The following is a 24020-nucleotide window of genomic DNA, read 5'->3' as shown; positions in this document are numbered from 1 at the left end:
AGCTGCTTCTGTTACCCTTTGCACCACAGGCAGTGGCTGCTACAACCATTAAGCTCCCACTTTCCGCAGTGTCTGTAAAAGGAGTACTTCCTTGGCATGCACAAAGTTGATGGTATCGTGGTAAAAATGTGAAGTCTATACCCACATTGCACTTAGTAAAATATGTAATATCTATGCAACACTGTTATTGAAGAGATGCTAAGTAAGTGACATTTCTGTACTATGCGTAAATGCTTCTTGCACACATTATTTTGCATCTAACGTTTTGACAAAAATGCCAGTTGCTTTTTGTTTTTCCCGGTTACACTGACTTTTTGGAGCCTGAAATAGTTTGGTTTAATTCTTGCCCTAGTTTTGCTGAAAATCTCAGTGATGACAGCAGATCAACACGAAGGATCCTTTTTAGTTGTCAGATAAGAATCTGAAGTTTGATATTTACCAAAATTTTCATTTCAATTTCGTTAACTTGAGGAGCTCGGTATAGGATTCGCTTTAAAAAAGGCACACCGGCAATACTACAGTGGAAGGTGTAGTGGAATGGAGTCACACTTTAAGCATGGAAAATGCTTCAATCTTAAAAAGTCCAAGCTGGGGTTCAGACATCAAGTGTCCCGTGTTAGTGTGCATCTCTGGACTAATGAAAATACAACATTGTTTTCTCTCTCTGGTTCTGAAATCAGAGACTGCGTATTGTTGTCAATGCCAGAAGGAAGAGAGACTAGATCTTGGTTTAAATCATATATATTTAAAGGCTCTTTTTCCGCAGATGTATGTATTAATTGGGAAACAAACTGGGGAAAAAAAAAAGAGTCCTTTGAAATAAACCAGATTCCTAATGGAATAAGAAAACTCCCTCCAGTGAATTTTCTCCCTCTGTGTCAGCTTTTATAGCTCTGTTTCTGGCACGCATCTTTTGAGATTTCTTTAAAGATTGTTAAGAAAGTCTCTCTTACATCAACAAACAATTTTCAAAGCCTGAGCAAAGCTTTAATAAAAAGCATCTTACCCAGAAGAGTGGTAATCAGGGAAGGAAAGGGGCAAAAGAGGTTGTAGGCAGGGAAGCACAGGGCTGCTTTGTAATTTATTTTTTACTTTCTAGGATCACCAAAATGTAAAGCTGCATTTCAGGCTTGTAAGCAATTGTTTTTTTCAGGAAAAGAAATGCTCGTACAGGGCATGTGTGTGTGAAGATGTGCATTGAGAACTGCAGTCAGTAACTTCATTTGCACTTGCAGGGTTGCGTTTATTAATGTCACACTGTCATTAAGTTGCCCTGTCTCAGACTGGCTCAGCCTGTTAGCTAGCACTGAGTAAAGGTGAAGAACAAAATTTGAAGGAAACCCTTAGAGATTCAGATAGTGCTATACGAAGCCTCTCCCAACCACACTTGAAAAGCCTGGAAAATGTACAGTAGACCAAGTGTTTTGCTGAAGCTTTAAATGCTAGCAAAAAGCGTTCCAAGTTTTTACTGGCAAACAGCTCCTGGACTCACCTGCTATTTTTTCTTTTCCCCTTAGGGGTGTACAACGAACAGTAAGTGGGAATACCTCTGTACAGAGTTCGGCTGAGCTACCAGCAAAATTCCTGTCTGAGAGCATATTGCATTACGGGCTCAGCAGACCAGTAATGCTTTCTTGACTCTCTTGTTTAAACATAATGACAACACTACAGTCTTTTTCCAAAATACTTTGGGGTGGGGAGACAGGGTGCATGAGTGTGTATGTGTATGTGTCTGTCTGGAAGTCCATGCCCTGAAGGTGGAGGGAGCAAGTTTCACATGATGCACCTTCAGGATTGAAGGTAAAAGAAATACAGGATGCACGTCTGGAACTGCTATACTAATGAGAGAATTAAGAGAGCATGAAGCAAGGCACAGAGCATACCCATAAAACAGAAGGTCAAACCTCTTTTAGTTCTAGGTCTAAGTTAAAAACCACATTCTGGTAATTCATTACTCACCCAGAATGTCTAAGGTATTGATTATTCACAGAGTGCCCAGGAGTGATGAAGGAATGCCACTCTTGGAGTGGAGATTAGCAGTATTAGCTTGGTGCTTTGATCACCAGGGGAGCAGTGGAGAATCATGGAGTATTAAATGCTTTTTTATACTGAAGTAGGGAAGGAGAGTAGGGAAGAATGTAACCCTGCAGAGATTTTTAGGTGTTTTCAACAACAACTAACTAAAAATGTATGTTTTCAAAATATGCTGGGAGTCTGTCTTGCAGGAGGTAATAATTCCCACAGTACTAAAAATTGTTTATAGCAGATATTAAAAAAATGAAATTTTTTGCTTTTGATTTTAGTTCCATCTATTTTGCGGTGTAGAAACAAGTGTTTGTTCTGTGGGTTTTATTTATATCATTTTGTATTCCCTTTTTGTGCTGGCTTGTATAAAAAACAAACAACAACCAACCAAACAAAAAGCCCAAAGTAAATGAAAAAGTAAAAGGAACAGAGAGGAATTCACAATACCAAATATATGCAGTAGTGGAAGATACATCCAGCACTTGAAAAAAATGTGTATTCTTTTATATTAGAAGCATCCTTGTCTTAAAATCTCAAGAAAAGAGCAAAAAGTAAAGGCTCCATGTCTGCCACATCTTCTGCACATGTTTAATTTCAGGCACTGTCATTGGTTTTGGTGGTAATGTGAGGGAGGTCAAACATATGGTAAGTCCTTGCAAAAATTAATCTAGGGGACTGTTGCCTAAGTGGTCTGTGGAGTCAGTGCTTGTCTGCAGGAGCCTGGCTGCTGCTGGTGGTTTTTTTTTCCTCTCCAGCTGTAAATCTCATTTTTAAAATACCAGAGTATACCAGACGCTTTCCAAATAACACTCCTCGATGCAATTATTTGCAATAGCTGCCAGGGGGTTATTAGGAGGTCTCAAAGGGGAGCAGAGTGTCTGCAAAACCCACTCTGCGTTAAGATACAGTTCTTGCTTAAAAGTACACAAATCCCTGTGTTAGGTCCACGCAGCCATAGCATAGATTCAGAAGCCTTGAAGAAAATGTTCTTCCTGTCACTTGCTGAAATACCGAGTTTCTGTTTAAGTAAAACAAGATACAGAAGAGGAAGAGGGAAGGAGCTGGGTAGTGTACGTTTTTCCTTCACAGTGTGAGATGATGATTTTGATCTCTCTGCAACTGAACTAGGTGATCTTGGGCAAGCTGCTGGACTTTGTGTCTTGGGTTCTTCAGCTAAATAGCTGTGCCTCTCTTCCTCGCAGACATGCTGTGAAAATGCAGGCCTGTGGTTGCGACTGTTGTAGCTGGTGAGATCACAGCATGCCTGTTCTGGGCTAAGTAAAGCCCTGATGGGGGAATTCATGTGTGATACACTGATCAAATTCATCTAAAATGTGCTTAATGTAAAAACTCTGCCTAAACCCAGATCCGGGCAGGTTTGTTGACTGCATTTCTGGCTCTACCCTGCTTAGCCCATATTTATGCTGTGACAGTCACATAGCTGTAGAGTCAGTGTTACTTAAGGAGATGGCTTTGCACGCTTCCCTGAAATGTCTGAACAGTGAAATCATAGCAGAAGATGTGACGTGGAGGAAAGCTTGGTGCTCTAAAACCACTGTTCTTACTCTGTTTGTGATATTTGTTATTCTACTGGACACTAAATTGTGGTTCCTGTATTTGTCTCTGGATAGTGCTTTCCTTCACAAATTTCTGTTGAGATCAGTACTGAGAGGTTGGAGATGGAAGGAGTGTGCTCAGCAGCAGCATTTGTCTCTCATACACTGGTTGCATCTTGAGTAGTGTACTGCTGAAATATCTCAGGATCTCTAAATGTGTTGCCCATGGCATTTGCTTGAGTATCAAAATTATATGCTAGTTGTCTTCCAGTCTTTTACTTGCTTTGCTTGGAGAACTGGGAGCAGGAATGGAAAGGACTCATAGGCAGCAATGTCAGCACAGAGGGAAAACAGTTGAAATAATCTTACAGCAAAGGCAACCTTTCTTAGTAGCAGAGGTCCTTTATTTTTGTGCCTGCTTTTTGCCAGTAAAGTGTAATAAAGAAGGTAAAGAAGTAGCAATTTTTTTTTGTGTGGGGTTTTTTGGGTTGACTGCTTCCAGTGTGACAATTAACCGTAGCAAAATGAGTGTGTAAATGTTGTGCAACAGCTCTGTAACAAGTTGCCAGGCATACTGTTTCTTCACCACTTACTTTTCTGGGCTTGTGTTTTTCAAATCCCACTGAGGTTCACTTTAGTCCGTTGGAAAAGAGTACTTTCTGCATGCACATGAAGAGGTACAGCCAACCACCCTTCAAGAACTAGCCACTTGGCTCTTGGTTGAACTGCTGAGTCCCAATTTTCATGAATGAGAAATGAACTTCTTTAATAACACAAAGAAAAGAAGTTGTGCTTTTCCCATCTGCCCAGGTCTGGTGAAGGAAATAGCATTTGACTTGTGATCTCTTCTTTGGCCTCCCACTGAACGGCTGAAGGAGCTGAGAGGCGAAGGACCACAGTATTCCCCCCCTAGCAGCTCACTGCTGCCTAGGTAGTGCCAAGGTTACAGGCAGTTACTCTCTGTTGAAAAAGCCTGCAACTCAAATGTGCTAATTTCTTGCAGTGTTTAGTTGAGAGTATAAAGAATTAAAACCCCTGGACTTCCACTGCTGTCTCCTCGTTTTTACAGGGCTCAGACCCACAGCCTCTCCTTTGCTAGCATGGCTTTGGCAGCACAGCTAGGGGTGCACCTCTGTCATGTACCCAACACTAAGGTGAACCGTGTTTCCAGAGTATACTCTAAGATAGATTTTAAAATATGTTTCCTCACTCTTACTTGTAAAATTGGCTGCTTGATCCCCCACAAACCCCGAAGCCCATCATGCTTTATTAACAAACGGGCTAGCGGGGTGCTGTGCTGCACAGAGCACTCTGCGTCTGCCCACCGCTCACTGAATTTGTGTGTTTTGTCTTCCAGACTCCGACCTGAGCATGCGGACACTCAGCACACCCAGTCCAGCATTAATATTTCCACCGAATTCCCCCGGTTTCCAGAATGGCAGAGGGTCGTCGACATCTTCATCCTCAGTCACTGGGGAAACTGTTGCCATGGTCCACTCGCCACCTCCAACCCGTCTCACTCATCCTCTCATTCGGCTGGCATCCAAGCACCAGAAGGAACAGGCCAACATAGACCGGCTGCCCGACCACTCCATGATCCAGATATTCTCCTTCCTGCCCACCAACCAGCTGTGCCGCTGTGCCCGTGTGTGCCGCCGCTGGTATAACCTTGCCTGGGACCCCCGGCTTTGGAGGACTATTCGCCTGACCGGCGAGACAATCAACGTAGACAGGGCTCTTAAAGTGCTGACCCGGAGGCTTTGTCAGGATACACCCAACGTATGTCTCATGTTGGAGACGGTAATTGTTAGTGGCTGCAGGCGGCTCACAGACAGAGGACTCTACACCATTGCCCAGTGCTGTCCAGAACTGAGGAGGCTGGAGGTGTCTGGCTGTTACAACATCTCCAATGAGGCAGTCTTTGATGTCGTGTCACTGTGCCCAAACCTGGAACACCTGGATGTGTCAGGTAACAGGAAGTACTTAAATATGTGTGCCTCTGAGTCTAAAAGCCTTATGCTTATCAAACCCCTGGCCCCTGTCGTGGTTTAACCCAGCTGGCAGCTGAGCACCACACAGCTGCTTGCTCACTTCCCCACAGTGGGATGGGAGAGAGAATGGGAAGAGTAAAATTGAGAAACCCGTGGGCTGAGATAACGAGAGTTTAATAGGTAAAGCGAAACAAGGAATTCATTCACTACTTCCCATGGGCAGGCAGGTGTTTAGCCATCTCCAGGAAAGTAGGGCTCCATCATGTGTAACAGTTTCTTGGGAAGACAAACACCATCACTCCAAACATACCCGCCTTCCTTCTCCTTCCCCCAGCTTTATATGCTGAGCATGACGTCATGTGGTGTGGAATATTCCTTTGGTCAGTTGGGGTCAGCTGTCCCAGCTGTGTCCCCTCCCAGCTTCTTGTGTACCCCCAGCCTCCTCGCTGGTGGGGTGGTGTGAGAAGCAGAAAAGGCCTTGACTCTGTGTAAGCACTGCTCAGCAGTAACAAAAACATCCCTGTGTTATCAGCACTGTTTCCAGCACAAATCCAAACCACAGCCCCATGCGAGCTGCTATGGAGAAAATAACTCTAGCTTGGACTTATCCACAGACTGCAGTCCGTTAGGGATGTATCTGCTCTGTGGAGCCTTATCTGTGAGCCACAGGCTCTCCAGGGGTATACCTGCTGCGGCATAGACTTATCCACAGCCACAGTCGCTTTGAGGTGCACCTGTTTCAGCGTGGCCTTCTCTATGGGCCACAATGACTTCAGAGATATACCTACTCCAGCATGGCTTTACCCACAGCCACAGTGCCTTCAGAAGTAAACCTGCTCCAGCATGTCCTTACCCACAGCTGCAGTCCCTCCAGGGGTGTACCTGCACACCTTCCCTTTCTGTATTGTCTTTCGCAGTAGCAATGACAGTCTCCTAACACGGTACTAGTGAGACAGGCACTGCTAGAATCTCAACACCCCAACTGCCAGCAGCACCTCTTGAGTGGCCAGGCCTCCTCTGATGGAGACAAGCTAGCACAGATGGCCCATTCAAATAGCACAAGGAATATTTAGAGATTCTTGCCCTTACAAGGGCCTATGTTACAGTCAGTGGTATATCATATCATGAAGGCTAGTTAGCAAAGCAAAATTTGTTTTATCTTTTACATTTATATCATTTACATGTAGATGATACATAAATAATGTATAGATCTGTAATTTTATGAGTGACTTGAGGAGGAGATCAGAATCAGTGCTAGGCTTTTGTCTGGGTATGAATATCAATTGTCATCCCTAGCTAAACTTCAAGGTCCCCTTGTTTCCATTGCTATTTTAACCAGAGTTAGCTAGCTTTGACTTTTTTTAATAGTGTATGTATTTGCTTAGTGGCTTTCTGCTTTTCATTTCACCCAGTTACACTGTATCACTGCAGCTGTTTAGATCAGCAGAATTGTTGTAGACAATTTTCCTCAGACCTGCTCTGGGGAAACAAGATGTTTTTTCCCAAGGTCAGCCACACAGAATTTTCTCTCTGCAAACAGGCTGACGCTGAATTAAAGGGATGCAGCCAAGCAAAGCACCGAAGTAAATTTGATGTTCAATACTTATTTTGTGATCCCACCTTGTTATCAGTCTAATGTTGATATTAATCAGCTGGACCAGGTTTGCCATTGTAGAGGTACTGATGGCTACACAACAAGCAAGACAAAGTGGGGATAGGAAGCAATGCTCTTGAGTCACTGGTACCCAGATAAACTGATTTTTCCAAGGCTGCCTATCTGGTGTACACTGATTTGCCTTTTTTTTCCCCTGCCTTTTATTTTTTTTAACTGATTTATCCAATCTTTCTTTCACCTAGTATTTCCTAGTATGGCAGAATGTCATGGATGGCATCAAAACAAATAGCAACAAATCAGAATTGCTCACTTTCGTGATCACTGTCTGAAACCTTCAGATTATATGAGTCTCTGCAGGATTCCATGGGAGTCCTGTTCCATGGAGTCTATTCACAATGACCTTGCACATGAATGAATTATTGTCAGTACATACTGACATTAGCTCTGGATTGCTAACCACACATTCAGGTTGAACCATCTCCAGCACCAGGAGAAAATGTATGTGACTCTGATTTAGTCCTAGAGCTACATATCACTTTGAAGGCTGGCTGTATCCCAGGCATATCTATGCTTTTCTTACTGCATCCTTCAGGGTGATATGGAGAGTTGAGTGGCTCGAGTATCCTGGGCCTGGAGAGAGAGGAGAAGTAGAACTGCTGAGCTGAGGGTGAACTGCCTTGGCACACGAGTCTGTTAGCTGACACACTGAGTGTACTTGGGGACTTTCCTTGTAGGTGGCTGAAAACACTTTGGTCCACAGCTTCTACTGATAGATATGATACAGACTAAAGGTGACTTTTTCAAAAGCAGGGAAAATGAAAAGATGGTACCAGGTCTTGAAATATGTTCTTTTGAGGTCTGTCTTCATTTGTGTTTTCCCCAAGCCTATTACTTGCAGACCTAGAAGCCGGTGTCTGTCCTTACAAGCTCATCAGTGGGTAATTTTGGAGGATGTTTCGGAAGCAGGATTCCATTTTACTCTCCTTCTGTCTGTCTGAAATAAAATACATAAAAATATTCTTTTCTTCTTTTTTGTTGGACCCTCTTTTTTTGAAGGGTTGCTGTGCAGTGTGTCAGGATGTGTAATGATCATCTCTGAGTAACTTTATTGTTCATGTATTTCACACACAATGCTGTACTTGGTGGCATGTGCAGAAGGAGGGGAAATGAATCCATCTAAGCAAATTGAATGCTATCTGCTAGGGCTAGAAGTGACCTCAGTTGTAGCAAAGCCCACAATGGTGAATACACCACAGCAAACTCCTCAAATGAAGAGTGAGTCTGATCCATCTTCATAGTATGTGTGCCAAGGGTTGCGTTCACCTCACACGATTTGGCTCCTATGGAGGCGACTGCTTGTGTAATGCAGACCTCATCCTTTAAAAAAAATCATCCACAGGAACTAGTTTAATCCTGCTAGTTCTGTCCCATTCATTTCTTCCTTGCTGGAAGGGTAGGACACTCCCTCTTTAAACACATCAGTCTTCAGTGAAGAACAGCTTCTCTTGGAGTCTTACCAAAGAGGCATCTCTGCTCAGTAACAAATTGCAGAATTGGCAGGGAAGGGGCATCTTACAGCACCAGGAAAAGGCAGTTCCAGCAAGTAATCTGTGAAGAGAGGAAACAGATTTCAGGGAAGAGAAAGTATAATTGGTTCGGTGGACAACACCACAAGGACTGGGGCAAGAGAAAAACTTGGTTGAGCAAATGGTGATGCTGTTGGGCAGATTCAAACTGTTTCTTAAAGCATCACTTTGTCCATCTCTGTGGATGTTTCCTGTAGAAGTGAATTTTTTTGCTCTCACTCTTTCTCTCCTCTCTCCATTTTCTCAGACAAAAGTGGTGATTCCTGGGCTTACAAACTAAACACGAGAAGTAGTCCATACATCTGTAGCTGTAAGTCTTCCTCTTCAAAGGGCAGGAGCACAGATTTTCACCAGTCTGCATTGTGGTATGGAGGCAAGTGCTGAAAGTACTTGCTGAGCCCTGGTTCAGACTGTGCCACGAGTACTTATACAGCTCGCTCTCTCTTACTGCCCTTTGGGTACTAAATGTTTAAACAGAAGATAAGGCAGGGGAGGCCAGAAAGAAAAAAACAACACAACTTATTTTCATATCTGAGTGTCTTATGAAAAGAATTCCAGGAATAAGATTTCAAACAGCAATTTTTGTTGCTGTACAGACTCTCCCTGGACTTGTCTGAAATAAGGCTGTGCTCTAGGTCCTTGGACAAGTTCTGGGCTAAATTGAGGAGGTCTTAAATGAGAAGATCTTCTCTGTAATAAAGTCCGAAGAGCAGTTAGGAGGACAAAACTCAATCAATTTGCAGGACTGAAGTAGTTCTCTGGTTTGGTTTTATACTGAGCAAGGAAAGTTGGGTACACGTGCTGGCTGATAACACTGTACTTGTAGCTAGTTAATTAAGACACAGTTCACAGTTGTACATCTAGTTAAATCCCTCTCCCTCTTGGATGGTTACTTGGCAGCAGTAACATACCAAAACCTTTAATGTCAAAAACAGACATTCATATTAACTTTCAGAGTTTTCCACAATATAAGTTCTGTCACTCTCAGCATCCACTTTGGGGGCAGATCTGAGATATCTCTGGAAGTTTGTTGAGCTTGACTGCAAGTTATTATCTAACACGCTAGCCAACATTTTTTTTTAATCTGTTTGGAAGTTTCTCTTCCCTTTTAAAAATCAGTTACACTTACTTTATGGAAAATCCTGCTACAAGAGCTTTGTTTTTACGTTTTTTATTATTTAGGACAGAAAAATTGTTACAGACCCAGGAACCTGTCATTTTGACTAAAAATCAGGCAGTTCTATATCAACATGGACTCTTCTGGTGAAACCGTTTTGAATACCCTTCCCATGAAATGTTTTACAATGTAGCTAAAGTAACTAGACAATATGATGCTTAGCTTGTCAAAACAGTGATCACACACTGATGTACAGCGACTCTAACCCTGCTGTGAGATTTCTGACCTATTCACTTTCTAATTGTGGTCATTAAAGCATTCCCCCTTCTTGGATCCTCAGCAGACAGAACGTTTTCCTTGGCCTTGTCAACCCTTCATTCTCACTTAGCCAGATTTTAAAATTGAATTCTGGTCAGCATGTAAAATATCCAGACTGATTCCTTAATCCAGCAACCTCCTCAGGCAAGTGCAACAACGACAGCTACATCATGTCCAGCAGAACTCTGTCTAGGTGCCAGCTTCTTCTGGGGAAACCCAGCTCAAGGATGGGGACTTCTGCGGTGCGTTTTGTATCCCCTATTCCAAAGAACATACTAGAGGTGAAATTTTTACACCATTAGTATTGTACTGCTTCCCTTTAGAAAAATCACTTTGCATTATTGAGCATGTATGTAGTTGTCTTCATTTAGCCCACACCCAGAGCCTCTGCATGACCTGTGGACAATTTGCTCATTTCATTGTGTGAGGCCTGAGGTAAAATTTGCATCTGTTCAAATAAATAGAAGGAAGACTAGGGAAAATGTGGGCCCTCTCCAGAAGGAAACGGGAGACCTGGTTACCCAGGATACGGAGAAGGCTGAGGTACTCAGTGACTTTTTTGCTCAGTCTTCACCGGCAAGTGCTCTAGCCTCACCACCCAAGTCACAGAAGGCAGAGGCAGGGACTGGAAGGATGAAGAACCGCCCACTGTAGGAGAAGATTAGGTTTGAGACCATCTAAGGAACCTGAAGGTGCACAAGTCACAGAATCACAGAATCAACCAGGTTGGAAGAGACCTCAGGGATCATCGAGTCCAACCGTTGCCCTGACACCACCATGTCAACTAGACCATGGCACTAAGTGCCATGTCCAGTCTTTTCTTAAACACATCCAGAGATGGTGACTCCACCACCTCCCTGGGCAGCCCATTCCAATGTCTAATAACCCTTTCTGTAAAGAAATTCTTCCTAATGTCCAACCTGAACCTCCCCTGGCGAAGCTTGAGGCTGTGCCCTCTTGTCCTATCGCTAGTTGCCCGGGAGAAGAGGCCAACTCCCACTTCACTACAAGCTCCCTTCAGGTAGTTGTAGACTGCAATAAGGTCACCTCTGAGCCTCCTCTTCTCCAGGCTAAACAACCCCAGCTCCCTCAGCTGTTCCTCGTAGGACAGACCCTCCAGACCCTTCACCAGCTTGGTCGCCCTCCTCTGGACTCTCTCCAACACCTCAACATCTTTCTTGAAGTGCGGGGCCCAGAACTGGACACAGTACTCAAGATGCGGCCTCACCAGTGCCGAGTAGAGAGGGACAATCACTTCCCTAGACTGGCTGGCTACACTATTCCTAATAGAGGCCAGGATGCCATTGGCCTTCTTGGCCACCTGGGCACACTGCTGGCTCATGTTTAGCCGGCTGTTGATCAGCACCCCCAGGTCTCTTTCCACTGGGCCGCTTTCTAACCACTCTTCCCCCAGCCTGTAGCGCTGCATGGGGTTGTTGTGGACGAAGTGTAAGATCCGGCACTTGTTCTTGTTGAACCTCATGCCGTTGGTCTCGGCCCATCTATCTAACCTGTCCAGATCCCTCTGTAGGGCCTTCCTACCCTCCAGCAGATCGACACTCCCACCCAGCTTGGTGTCATCTGCAAATTTGCTGAGGGTGCACTCAATCCCTACGTCTAGATCATCTATAAAGATATTGAACAGCACCGGCCCCAGAACTGAGCCCTGGGGAACACCGCTAGTGACCGGCCGCCAGTTGGACTTTGCCCCATTCACCACCACTCTCTGGGCTCAGCCATCCAGCCAGTTTTTAACCCATTTAAAAGTCCACCCGTCCAAGCCCCGGGCAGCCAGTTTGTCTAGGAGGATGCTGTGGGAGACAGTGTCGAATGCCTTGCTGAAGTCTAGATAGACTACATCCACAGCCCTGCCCTCATCTACTAAGCGGGTCACTTGGTCATAGAAGGAGACCAGGTTGGTCGAGCAGGACCTGCCTTTCATGAATCCATGTTGGCTGGCCCCGATGCCCCGATTGTCCTGCATGTGCCGTGTAATGGCACTCAGGATGATCTGTTCCATCACCTTGCCTGGCACCGAGGTCAGGCTGACAGGCCTGTAGTTCCCTGGATCGTCCTTCCGACCCTTCTTGTAGATGAGCGTTACATTTGCTAATTTCCAGTCAGCTGGAACTTCTCCAGTTAACCAGGACTGCCGGTAGATAATAGAGAGTGGTTTGGCAAGTTCGTTTGCCAGTTCCTTCATTACTCTGGGGTGAATCCCATCCGGGCCCATAGCCTTGTGGGTGTCCAACTGGCACAGCAGGTCACTAACCGACTCCTCCTGGATTACGGGAGGTTCACACAGCCCCCCCGTCCCTAACTTCAGGCTCTGGGGGCCGAGTCTCCTGAGGACAACTGGTCTTGACATTATAGACCGAGGCAAAGAAGGCATTGAGCACCTCTGCCTTTTCCTCATCCCCTGACACTACACTACCCTCCTCATTCAGCAAGTGGTGGAGGCTCTCCTTGACCCTCCTTTTGCTGTTGATGTATTTGTAAAAGCTTTTTTTTGTTATCTTTGACTGTAGCAGACAAATAGAGCTCTAATTGAGCTTTGGCCCTTCTAATCTTCTCCCTACACGACCTGGCCACGTCCCTATAGACCTCCCAAGTTACCCGACCCTTCTTCCAGAGCAAGTAGGTTCTCTTTTTTTCCTTAAGTTCTAGCCTAAGTTCTCTGTTTAACCAGGCTGGTCTTTTTCCCCGACGGCTTGTCTTCCTACAGACTGGGACAGCCTGCTCCTGAATATTTAGCAAGTCCCTTTTGAAGCATGTCCAGCCTTCCTGGACTCCTTTGCCCTTCAGGACCGACTCCCAAGGGACTCGGTCCACCAGCCTCTTAAACAGGCTAAAGTCAGCCCGCCGGAAATCTAAGGCAGAAGTTCTACTCTTGCGCTTCCTTACATCCCCCACTATCGAAAACTCTAACATTTCGTGGTCGCTACTCCCAAGACGGCCACCGACCCTCACATCTCCCACTAGTCCTTCTCTGTTCACAAACAACAGGTCAAGCAGGGCCCCTCCTCTAGTGGGCTCATTTACCACTTGCATGAGGAAGTTGTCCTCCACACATTCTAGGAACCTCCTAGATTGCTTCCTCTCTGCCATGTTGTATTTCCAGCAGACATTCGGCAAGTTGAAGTCGCCCACGAGTACAAGGGCCGGCGACTGGGCGGCTTCTGACAGCCGCTTGTAAAACGCCTTGTCCACCTGCTCATCCTGGTTGGGTGGTCTATAACAGACTCCCACCGTAATATCCGCCCTGCCGACCTTCCCCCTGATCTTCACCCATAAACATTCAACCTTGTCATCCTCACCATCTTCCTCAATTTCAACACAGTCCAAGCACTCCCTAACATACAGCGCTACCCCACCGCCTCTCCTGCTTCGCCTGTCCCTCTTAAAGAGCTTATAGCCATCCATAGCTGCACTCCAGTCATGAGAGTCATCCCACCACGTTTCTGTGATGGCAACCACATCATAACCTTCCTGCTGTACAGTGGCCTCTAGCTCTTCCTGTTTGTTGCCCATACTGTGTGCATTGGTGTAAACACACTTCAGCTGGGCTAGCGGCCTTGCCCCCGACACAGGCCTGTCACCCCTAGGTTCGTTTGTGGCTGCCCTGGTCTTATCCCCCTCCCCCATCGAACCTAGTTTAAAGACTCTTGATCAGCCCTGCCAACTTCTGGGCCATAACCCTTTTCCCCTTCTGACTCAGCTGTTCCCCATCCGGCATAAGCAGGCCTGGTGCCATGAAAGCCACCCCGTGGTCAACAAACCCAAAATCCCACCTACGGAACCAGTCTCTTAGCCGCATATTAACCTGTTGTACTTTCATAGTCTTTTTCCTATTTTCACCAAACACCGAAGGAATTGAAGAGAATATCACCTGCACACCTACCCCCTTTACCAAACGCCCCAGGGCCCTGAAGTCCCTTTTGATAGCCCTGGGACTTCTCTCTTCAATCTCATCCCTACCCACCTGGAATACTAATAGTGGGTAGTAGTCAGAGGGCCTCACCAGTTGAGGAATCCTCCTGGCAACATCCCTTACCCAAGCCCCAGGGAGGCAGCAGACTTCCCTGTGAGTCGGGTCTGGCCTGCATATGGGGCCCTCCGTTCCCCTTAGCAGGGAGTCGCCTATAACAATTACTTTTCTTTTCTCCTTTTTGGAGCTGGTTGCAACCCTCTTACTTGGTTGCTTCTGTTTACGTAGCCCCATAGAGGGTCTTTCACCTAGATTCGTGTCTTCCTGACACTCAGGAAGACGCTCAGGCTCCAGCGCCTCATACCTGTTCTGCAGGGGGACGTGGGGAGGGGAGGAAGGTCGGGATGGGATTCGCCTGCCACCCCGAGCAGGGACCTGCCTCCATTCCCCCCCATCCCCTAGGTCTCCTCCTGCTCCTTGTGGAGGAGGAAGAGGATCCTCCACTACCCGGGGAGCATTAGGCCCGTCCGTTTTCCCCAGGACAGGCAGGGAAGAGCACTGCCCGCCATCCTCTTCCTGGGATGCTCTTGTACTCCTTAACCTTTCCACCTCCTCCTTGAGTTGGGCCACCAAGGAGATCAGGTCGTCGACCTGTTCGCACCTCACACAGGTGAGGTCTCTGTTACCCTCGAGTGCCAGGGCCAGGCTCTGGCACTCCCTGCAGCCTGACACCTGCACCTCCGCATGCTTCCGCAGCAGGTCCGTTTGGGTTGCCATGTCTTTTCTGGCACCCGCAAGGGACTTAGGGCCCCGCCGAGTGGAAACCATACCTGCCTGCCCTGCTCGCCCGCCCTGCCTGCGAGAACTGCTGCGCAAACTGCCACGCCCCTGTTTGCGCGCTCCGGGTCACTCGCGCTCCCCAGGGGCTCTTCAAATCTCCCACGGTGTCTCCGGCTACACCCCCTCCTCTCCTGGGACAGGACTCAGGGGCTGCTGCTGCTTGGGTGGCCCTGAGTACAGAACCTGCCCGGTGCAGCCCGATCTCACCCTCGTCCACACTCACCTCAGTCACTATCGCTGCCACTGCTGCTGTCGAATGACAGCAGAAGATTCACAGCTCCTTGGCGCCTTCCTCTCCTTGTGCACTGGGAGGGAGTCAGCGCCCTGCCCAAAGAGGTGCAAACGGCTGTGCCCTCCCCAGCCCCGGGACACCCACAGTCACTGCTGACTCACCCTCTCCCCTCTGGGCAGGGACTAGTCTCTGCCCACCCAGAGGCTCTTTATCACCCGATCACGGGGGGTGGTGCTATGCCCCCTCCTTTCCTGATTCGTTGCCAGGAACTTCCGTGTCTCGGGGCTGCTGCTCGGGGCGGGGGCAGAGCACGGAAACCGCCGCTACAGCCCGATCTCGCCCCCACTCACCTCAGTCGCTGCCGCCGCTGCCGCTGCTGCCACTGTTGCCAGCTGACAAGTCCATGGGACCTGATGAGGTGCATCCACGAGTCCTGATGGAACTGGTGGATTAAGTTGCTAAGCCGCTATCCATCATTTTTGAGAAGTCATGGCAGTCTGGTGAAGTTCCCACTTACTGGAAAAGGGAAACATAACCCCCATCTTCAAGAAGGGAAAAAAAGAAGACACGAGGAACTACAGGCCAGTCAGTCTCACCTTGGTGCCTGGCAAGATCATGGAGCAGATCCTCCTGGAAACTATACTGAGGCACATGGAAATCAAGGAGGTGATTGGTGACAGCCAACATGGCTACACTAAGGGCAAATCGTGCCTGACAAATTTGGTGGCCTTCTACAACGGGGTTACAGCGCTGGTGGATAGGGGAAGAGCAACTGATGTCATCTACCTGGACTTGTGCAAAGCATTTGACACTGTCCCGTACGACATCCTTGTCTCTAAATTGGAGAGACATGGACTTGATGGATGGACCACTCGGTGGATAAGGAATTGTCTGAATGGTGGCACTCAAAGAATTGCAGTCAACAGCTCGATGTCCAAGTGGAGACCAGTGATGAGTGGTGTTCCTGAGAGGTCGGTATTGGGACTGGTCCTGTTTAACACTTTTGTCAGCGACATGGACAGTGGGATTGAGTGCGCCCTCAGCAAGTTTGCCAACGACACCAAGCTATGTGGTGCGGTCAACACGCTGGAGGGAAGGGATGCCATGTAGAGCATCTTGACAGGCTTGAGAGCTGCGCCTGTGCGAACCGCATGAAGTTCAACAAGGCCAAGTGCAAGGTCCTGCATGTGGGTCGGGGCAATCCCAAGCACAAATACAGGCTGGGTGGAGAATGGATTGAGAGCAGCCCTGAGGAGAAGGACTTGCGGGTGATGGTTGACGAGAAGCTCAGCGTGAGCCGGCAATGTGCACTTGCAGCCCAGAAGGCAAATCATATCCCGGGCTGCATCAAAAGCAGCGTGGCCAGCAGGTCGAGGGAGGTGATTCTGCCCCTCTACTCTGCTCTCCTGAGACCCCACCTGGAGTACTGCATCCAGCTCTGGGGCCCCCAACATAAGAAGGACATGGAGCTGTTGGAACGAGTCCAGAGGAGGGCCACGAAGATGATCAGAGGGCTGGAGCACCTCTCCTATGAAGACAGGCTGAGAGAGTTGTGGCTCTTCAGCCTGGAGAAGAGAAGGCTCCAGGAATACCTCATAGCAGCCTTCCAGTACCTGAAGGGGGCCTACAGGAAAGATGGAGAGGGGCTTTTTACAAGGGCATGTAATGACAGGATGAGGGGGAACAGTTTTAAACTGCAAGAGGGTAGATTTAGATTAGATATTAGGAAGAAATTCTTTCCTGTGAGGGTGGTGAGACACTGGAACAGGTTGCCCAAAGAAGTTGTGGCTGCCCCCTCCCTGGCAGTGTTCAAGGCCAGACTGGATGGGGTTTTGAGCAACCTGGTCTAGTGGGAAGGTGTCCCTGCCTGTGGCAGGGGCTATGATCTTTAAGGTCCCTTCCAAGCCAAAGCATTCTATGATTCTATGAAATTTGAAGCCTAAATTAAAAATCCAGCTGCAGATTCAAATGATGAATGTAGAAATCTAATTGCAGGTAGCAAACTGTTTCAAGTCCATATCTCATGCTTCTTACAGCATTAGCATGAGCCCACTGGATTTTCTTAAGGGATTTTTTTTTTCCTTTTTGTTTTTAAGAACTGAAGCATATTCATACCTTCCAGTAAGCCTCTGAATGAGAACCTGTTGTATCAAGTGGTATGGGTTTGGGTCATTCAAGAAATTGTGGTGGTCTCTACATTCTCATGCTCTTTACTTCTGGACTACAGGATTTGTGCATCATTTCTGATACATGGAGCTCCAAGGTCGTCATCCTAACTTTTCTGGCTTTTTATGGGTCACTTCATCCTCCTTGGCCAGTGTTTCAGCAATATAGAAAAGCTCCTTTTATCCCTACCTGAGGGCACCTCTTCAGGCATGAGCTGCAGAATCTGAGTAGACATTTACGGCTAAAACTGCTGGGCCTTGATCACTAACAGGTAGACTCTCCTTTCTTCCTTGCAGCTGTTTCTAGCTATGCTAATGCAATGTGCCTGGCTGAACTTGGCACAGATAAGAATTTCCCTTCAGGAGCCCAAGACTACCAGTTTGCAGTGCAGCAGAAACAGCACTTGCCAAAAGCAGCTTTCATTCCCCACCATGCACAGAGTGGAGGTTAAAGATGGGAGAAGTCTGTGAGAGGGTTTTTCCCTTTAATGTAGCTCTTTGTCTTTCCTTGCAAGATCTGGTGCTTCTCCTCTAGTCTAGTTACTTCCGTTCATGGCCAGGCTTTCTCACTTGAAACAGTCCCTTTCTGGATCTGTCCATGTCCTCCCATGCCCTTACCAGTCTGTTGGCTTTTGCTGACTCTCCCCGTTCTCCTTAGTTTACCCAAATCTCCACCCTTCTGCAAGCACAGAGTCTTGCCATAGTTTTGCATCCTTCCCACATTGCAGGCTTGGGGCTGGATTCACATCTGTTCCCCAAATGCTTTTTGAAGAGTGGGTGGGGTGTGTCTTTTTTATAATGGGGTTGGACGGTGAAAGAGCCTCTGATGTTTGTTTGCAAACTCAGCCAGTCAGCAATGAGACTGCCTCTGATGAAAAAGTTGCATTGGTTGTCATGTTGTACCATTTTCTCAACTTGTCACTGGGTTTGTATTGCAGTAACAGATCATAGACTATCCCTAGATAAACCTAGGATCATCATTTTACATTCGGGATATGGACAAAATTGCTCTGTTGCTTTGCTGGTGCTCAAAATCCCAAAGCAACCTCACTGACTACAGTGGAGTTTATTATTTCCTCTGGTGTAATGACACATCACAGTGAATTCAGGCTAGTTAGGAAGATTATGCTCTTGTAACGTGAAGATATCTTCATTATATCCAGCACGCAATTTCATGCCCACATTGCTGGTCTTGCTGTGTGATTTGTTTTTAGTGCTTGCTTAAATTCACTGTGTTTTTCCACTTAGGCTGCTCCAAAGTAACATGCATCAGTTTGACTCGTGAAGCCTCCATCAAGCTCTCTCCCTTACACGGGAAACAAATCTCCATTCGCTACTTGGACATGACAGACTGCTTCGTCCTGGAGGACGAAGGACTGCACACCATTGCCGCTCACTGCACTCAACTGACCCACCTGTACCTGCGCCGCTGTGTCCGCATCACCGACGAGGGTCTCCGCTACCTGATGATTTACTGCACGTCCATTAAGGAACTGAGCGTGAGCGACTGTCGCTTTGTCAGTGACTTTGGCATGCGGGAGATTGCCAAGCTGGAGTCGCGCCTCCGATACCTTAGCATCGCTCACTGCGGCCGCATCACAGACGTGGGCATCCGTTACATAGCCAAATACTGCAGCAAGCTGCGCTACCTCAACGCGCGGGGCTGCGAGGGCATCACGGACCACGGTGTGGAGTACCTCGCCAAAAATTGCACAAAACTCAAATCGCTAGATATTGGCAAGTGCCCTCTGGTCTCAGACACCGGCCTGGAGTTTCTAGCCCTCAACTGCTTCAACCTGAAGCGCCTGAGCCTGAAATCATGTGAGAGCATCACTGGGCAGGGTCTGCAGATTGTAGCTGCCAACTGTTTTGACCTGCAGATGTTGAATGTGCAGGACTGTGATGTCTCTGTGGATGCTCTGCGATTTGTTAAACGACATTGCAAGCGCTGTATTATAGAGCACACCAACCCTGCCTTCTTCTGAAAGGACACCCCACACCTGTCGTTACAACGCAGTATTAAAAACACTGATGTGTAAACACACGCTCCCATATTCAGTAATGCTGTCTTTTCTATAGCTCATGGGAGTCAGCTTTTCTTGTATGTTGTAGGTGAGGGGGGATTTCTAGAGGACTATTTTGTTTGCTTTTTGTATGATCACTTTTTAAGGTGCAGTGGGTCTCCGTGGAGAGGCTGCCTTAATGCAAAAGCAATGAGTGCTCAGCATCCCCAGTGGGATGCTATTTCCATAACAGCCATGATTTTGTCCCAGGTTACAGTAGCTACCTCCAAAGGAAATAGCACATAATCCCTCCTTTGGAAATGCTACTAAGCTGTGTCAAATACATCTGAATTCCATCTGTGCTCATGAAGCTGACTAGGCAATGTGTGTCTGTGTTCCCCAACTTCTTCCAATATGGCTGATAAAGCATCCCCTTGTCTCCAAGTAGTTTCTCTTTGGTAGTCATCCGTTGTAATCCCTCAGGAAATACTGGGTAATGTTCTTAAACATACTTGACTGAAGCAGAATAAGACCTGCTGGCCATTGCTGAGCACTCTGCTGAGTGAATCTGGAGATTGTGCCCATGCATGGATTCTCTTGGAAAGCCCACCTCCAGGTCACTCGTGAATCATCACTACTTGCCTTAATTTCTAAATCCACCCTCTGCTGCATGTGTATTACCACCCTCTGGTAGCAGATGGGGTCTTCTGGGTCTGATAAGCAGTGACATATTCACCTAAGTGAAGGAAAACAGATGAGATATTGGTGGCTTGGCAAAGGGAAAAGCCAGCAAATCAGCCTGGGAAGCTGCTGTAGTTCTGCAACAAGCTGAGATAGCACTGTAGTACACCGGGGACTCTGAGGTGTTGTGGAGCGGCTTGCATGGGGAAGTCCCAATCGCTGTGCTGCACTGCTGTCACCAAAAAGTCTGCCTTTGTTCCTTCACTATATTTCTTCTGCAGCCGTGGCACCACTGCAGTTGACACTCCCTGAGCAAACCAGGCACGTGCATTGAGGTAAATTCAGTATGTGCCTTAATACACATAGAAACACGACCCTTTCCTGTGGCCTTCCAGTTCAAAGGATAGATGGCTGATCTCGAGACTTCAAAGACATTACCCTGATGTTAGATAACACCCTTGGGGACAGAGGGGCTTAGAGTGTTATTCACATTAGATTTAGATTTTGTGAAACCTTGTCTGTGTGTGTTCCCTTAAGCTGGAGAAACAGCTGCTGTTCAACAAGGAATTAAAACACCAGCATTGCCCTGTGACACTGGGAGCCCGTTGTATTCTCATGGTCACTCTTGCTCATGGAGGTTCCCCATCTCATTGCCTTCTTCCCCAGAGCGTGGGGTCGCTTCATGGTTGCTTTCTTCACAATTTTCTGGCAGCCGTTTCTCTGCATTTTCACAGGTAATGCTCAGATCTGAAAGCCAGACACGTTAGGGGTGATGATATTTTCAGGCAGGCCCCCTGCGCCTGACTGACAGGTGAATTCATACGTTCAGCTCAAATGCTATAAATGTCTCAGTAGAGAACATAAGAAGGGAAGCACCGTGTCTGGTTTTCATAAGCAGTAGTTCCATCATCTCCAGACAACACTAATAAAATCATTGATATGAAGTGAAAATCCATATGCTCGAGAAAAATACATAACTGCTGAGGAAATACTTGTAGCAATGCGTTCTTAAATTACAAAAAAGCAATGGTTTGGACATGTCCCTGCAGAGGGAACTTGTCCTACTGCTGCAAAAATTCCTCTAACTTATGTATGTTCCTCCAATTTTGAGTTTCTTAACATACAGGATGTCATCAGCTCTGAATTATAAATCAGATCGTACTAAAGCAAACAGGGCCATGGAAAATGAATTTGTCATTGCTACTATTACTGGTCAGTGACTAATAGGGGGTGATACCATCCTTTGGCCAGTTAATATCACTTTGGTTTTCCTTTCTGTATTCTTAAAATTAGAGATTCTTCTCCAGCAAGTAGTACAGTATATTTTATCCGAGCCAGCTATACTCTCTGTTTATCCTTTGTCTCAAAATGGCCCCAAGGACAGTTAAATGTTAAGCCCATTCCTGAGGACGGTGGGATTTTGAGCCATTTGCACTCATGAAATATAAGGCCTCATTAGTAACATTTAACTGTTTATTAAAAAAAAAAGAGCTACTTTTCTGGCTATGCTAAATTGAGTGAATAGTGCTACATGGTTTTTAAGGTTTCTGATGTTTAAATTGGCCTGTACTGTACAAATCTCACTATAAAGCCTTAATTTGCTACCAAGAAATAAAGCAATATATTGGTAACTGATGAGCATGCATCGTCATTTGCACTAAATTATTAACTTCTGGTGAAAAAGAAAATACTAAATACGGTAGGTAGGTAAAATAAGGTAGGTAGGTAAATGAGCACGTCAGCACATCAGGTAGGCGGATGACTATATTAAAAAAAGAAAAAAAATATTTGCTACAGATTATGACCTTGCCTATCTGTCTCTTTAAAATTTTATTTTCCTCATGTGGTTCTTCTTGACTTTGAAACATAATCAGTAACTGGAAGTGTAAGTAAAAAAAAAAAACAGTATATAAAAAGCACATGTATAAAAATTTCAGGAGGGCCTCTGCATTGGTTTAAAAGCAAGTTAACGTATTTGATGTGAAAAGTAGAATGGAATGACTGAAAGGGTAGAGCACTTACTAGTGCAGTGTTGTCTTTTGAATGCTCTAAAAAACCCACTCTGGGGGGGCAGTGGTGGAAAATGAATAAAGGTAACTTCTCTAAGCCAAACATTTTTAAGTATATAGTCTTACATGATCTGAGTTGGCACTCTGAGACTGCTACTTATTTCAAGAAAATTTGAATTTAACTTATTGATACAGCTTGCCTGTTTTGACTTTTAACCTTTTTCCTATGTGTACTTGCAAAATGACATGACCAGAAAAGAAGCTGAAATAGCGCATGTGGAGCTGAGTTTGCTGAAAGGTTGCAACATGTGAGTGATGTGTCTTTGTTCCAGTTTGGGGTTGGCGAAGACTATAAATTTCCTGAGTGAAAACATTGTTGATTCTTGAACCATAAAATTCGGGCTCAGGCACTGAGGCTTCTTCTGCTCTGCAATAGCATGTGGTGATCTCATCAAAGAAAGCAGAGATGAATCACATCAGTCAGACTGGCATGTTGTTTATGTCTTTGGAATAACTTGTGTCCTGTAGAGAGGTCTCTTAGAAAAGGCACATCTAAACTACCATCCACTGAGATTATAGCCAAAGCTCTGTATCTAGGTATTCATCCTTCTCATTGCCTTGGCTTTTGTAAGAAGTGGAACTGTATTTTCCCCATTAGCAGCATGAGGGTGATGTGATGTGCAACGCTTTTGCCTTTTTGAGCTATGCTCATCTGGCTTCCTACAAAATGCAAACCAGCTTCTGTTGGATGTCTTGGACTCAGAACCATGGTCCAGACTGTAACCTTCAGTAGTGGTTTACATGGTTTCTGAACACTTCTAGCCTTTGAACTGGAAAATTAAAAAGCTAGTAACAGACCTAATTTTAGCACTAGGCTTGAAGCAGGTCCAAACTCTCATTAAAAAGAAATATAGTGACCATTTGGACTGCAGACTGGCTGCCCCACAGCTGCCAGTGTTATCTTAAAGGGGAAAACTTCTCTGACAGAGTTGGTGCATGGCTCCTCTTCCCTCAGCGTTCCCCAGAAAAGTAACCTGTCCTCGTTTTTTTATAATTTTGTCAATTTAGCTGTTCGTGCTGAAACTTCTCATGCTGGGCTTTGAAAATGTTAGTTGAAATGCTTCATCTGGTTCTGTAAATAAAGCTAGGAGGAAATGTCATTTTGTTCGTGTTAAACTCCTGGTGACCTCTCCTTTGAAAACGGTTCATTGCTCTTCATCTCCTTTAAGGCCTTCGGAGTGAAAGCATGAGCCTTGCCAGGAGGTCAGCTTTGGGACAAGGATGTGTCTTACTGATCTCCCAGTCAAAATTCTCCCAAATTTAGCTACATTACATGTCTTTGAACATCTCCGACTCCATGACCAGGGAAAAAAGGGGCATGCTCAGATCTTTCGGAGCTTGTAGTCTGGCAACGCTGAGATTTGGCAAAGCTAAGAGGCGTTTATCACTCTGGCAGTGTGAAGGAGGAAATGACCTGAATTATATGGAAGCTGCCTGGAAAGTCAGGGCAGGGTTGAAAGATGGGGTTTTAAGAACTAGGACAAGAAGAAGGATGAAGGAAATTTCCTGGGCAAGGAGGAGTGGGACTGAGATAAGAAGAGATTGGATGATTTTCAGCAAAGAAACTGGGGCTGGGGTTAAGAGAGGTGGGTTTGTATGACTTGTTGAGCAGGGAGAGTTGGGCCAGAGAAAGTGTAAGGTCTGAAGAATGAAGTTTGGGGCAGGAGCAGAAACATGAAGAAAATAGACTGATCATCATATAAATACAGTACACTCCCTCAGCAAAGGCTCTGAGAAAGGCTGACAAACTGCTTCAGTGAGGACGCCTCAAATTTTAAACAGCCATTCAAAAATGAAATAGTAATTTTGCATTTAATGCATCCAATATCTACCCTTTTTTTTATTTTGTGAAGCCAGAAAATCTTTACAGGCAGAACTTCTGCCTTTACCAGCA

The 24020-nt window shown here is 46.1% G+C and overlaps 1 protein-coding gene across 2 annotated transcripts in view; it reads left to right on the top strand.

The window, feature by feature from the left end:
* The window catches only part of FBXL7 (F-box and leucine rich repeat protein 7), a 206279-nt gene extending 184591 nt beyond the window's left edge, over nucleotides 1-21688 (top strand). For both annotated transcript variants that reach the window (XM_068396451.1, XM_068396452.1), the window contains 2 exons: nucleotides 4939-5550; nucleotides 18622-21688. In XM_068396451.1, the coding sequence (XP_068252552.1) occupies nucleotides 4939-5550; nucleotides 18622-19358 (1349 nt within the window). In that variant the 3' untranslated portion in view covers nucleotides 19359-21688. The remainder of the gene's footprint in view (nucleotides 1-4938; nucleotides 5551-18621) is intronic.
* The last annotated feature ends 2332 nt before the right edge of the window (nucleotides 21689-24020 follow it).

Source organism: Nyctibius grandis, chromosome 3 (assembly GCF_013368605.1).
Source record: "Nyctibius grandis isolate bNycGra1 chromosome 3, bNycGra1.pri, whole genome shotgun sequence".
NCBI classification, from domain to species: Eukaryota; Metazoa; Chordata; class Aves; order Nyctibiiformes; family Nyctibiidae; genus Nyctibius; species Nyctibius grandis.
Note: the sequence above shows the minus strand (reverse complement) of the source record. Positions and strands in the feature narration are given on the sequence as shown.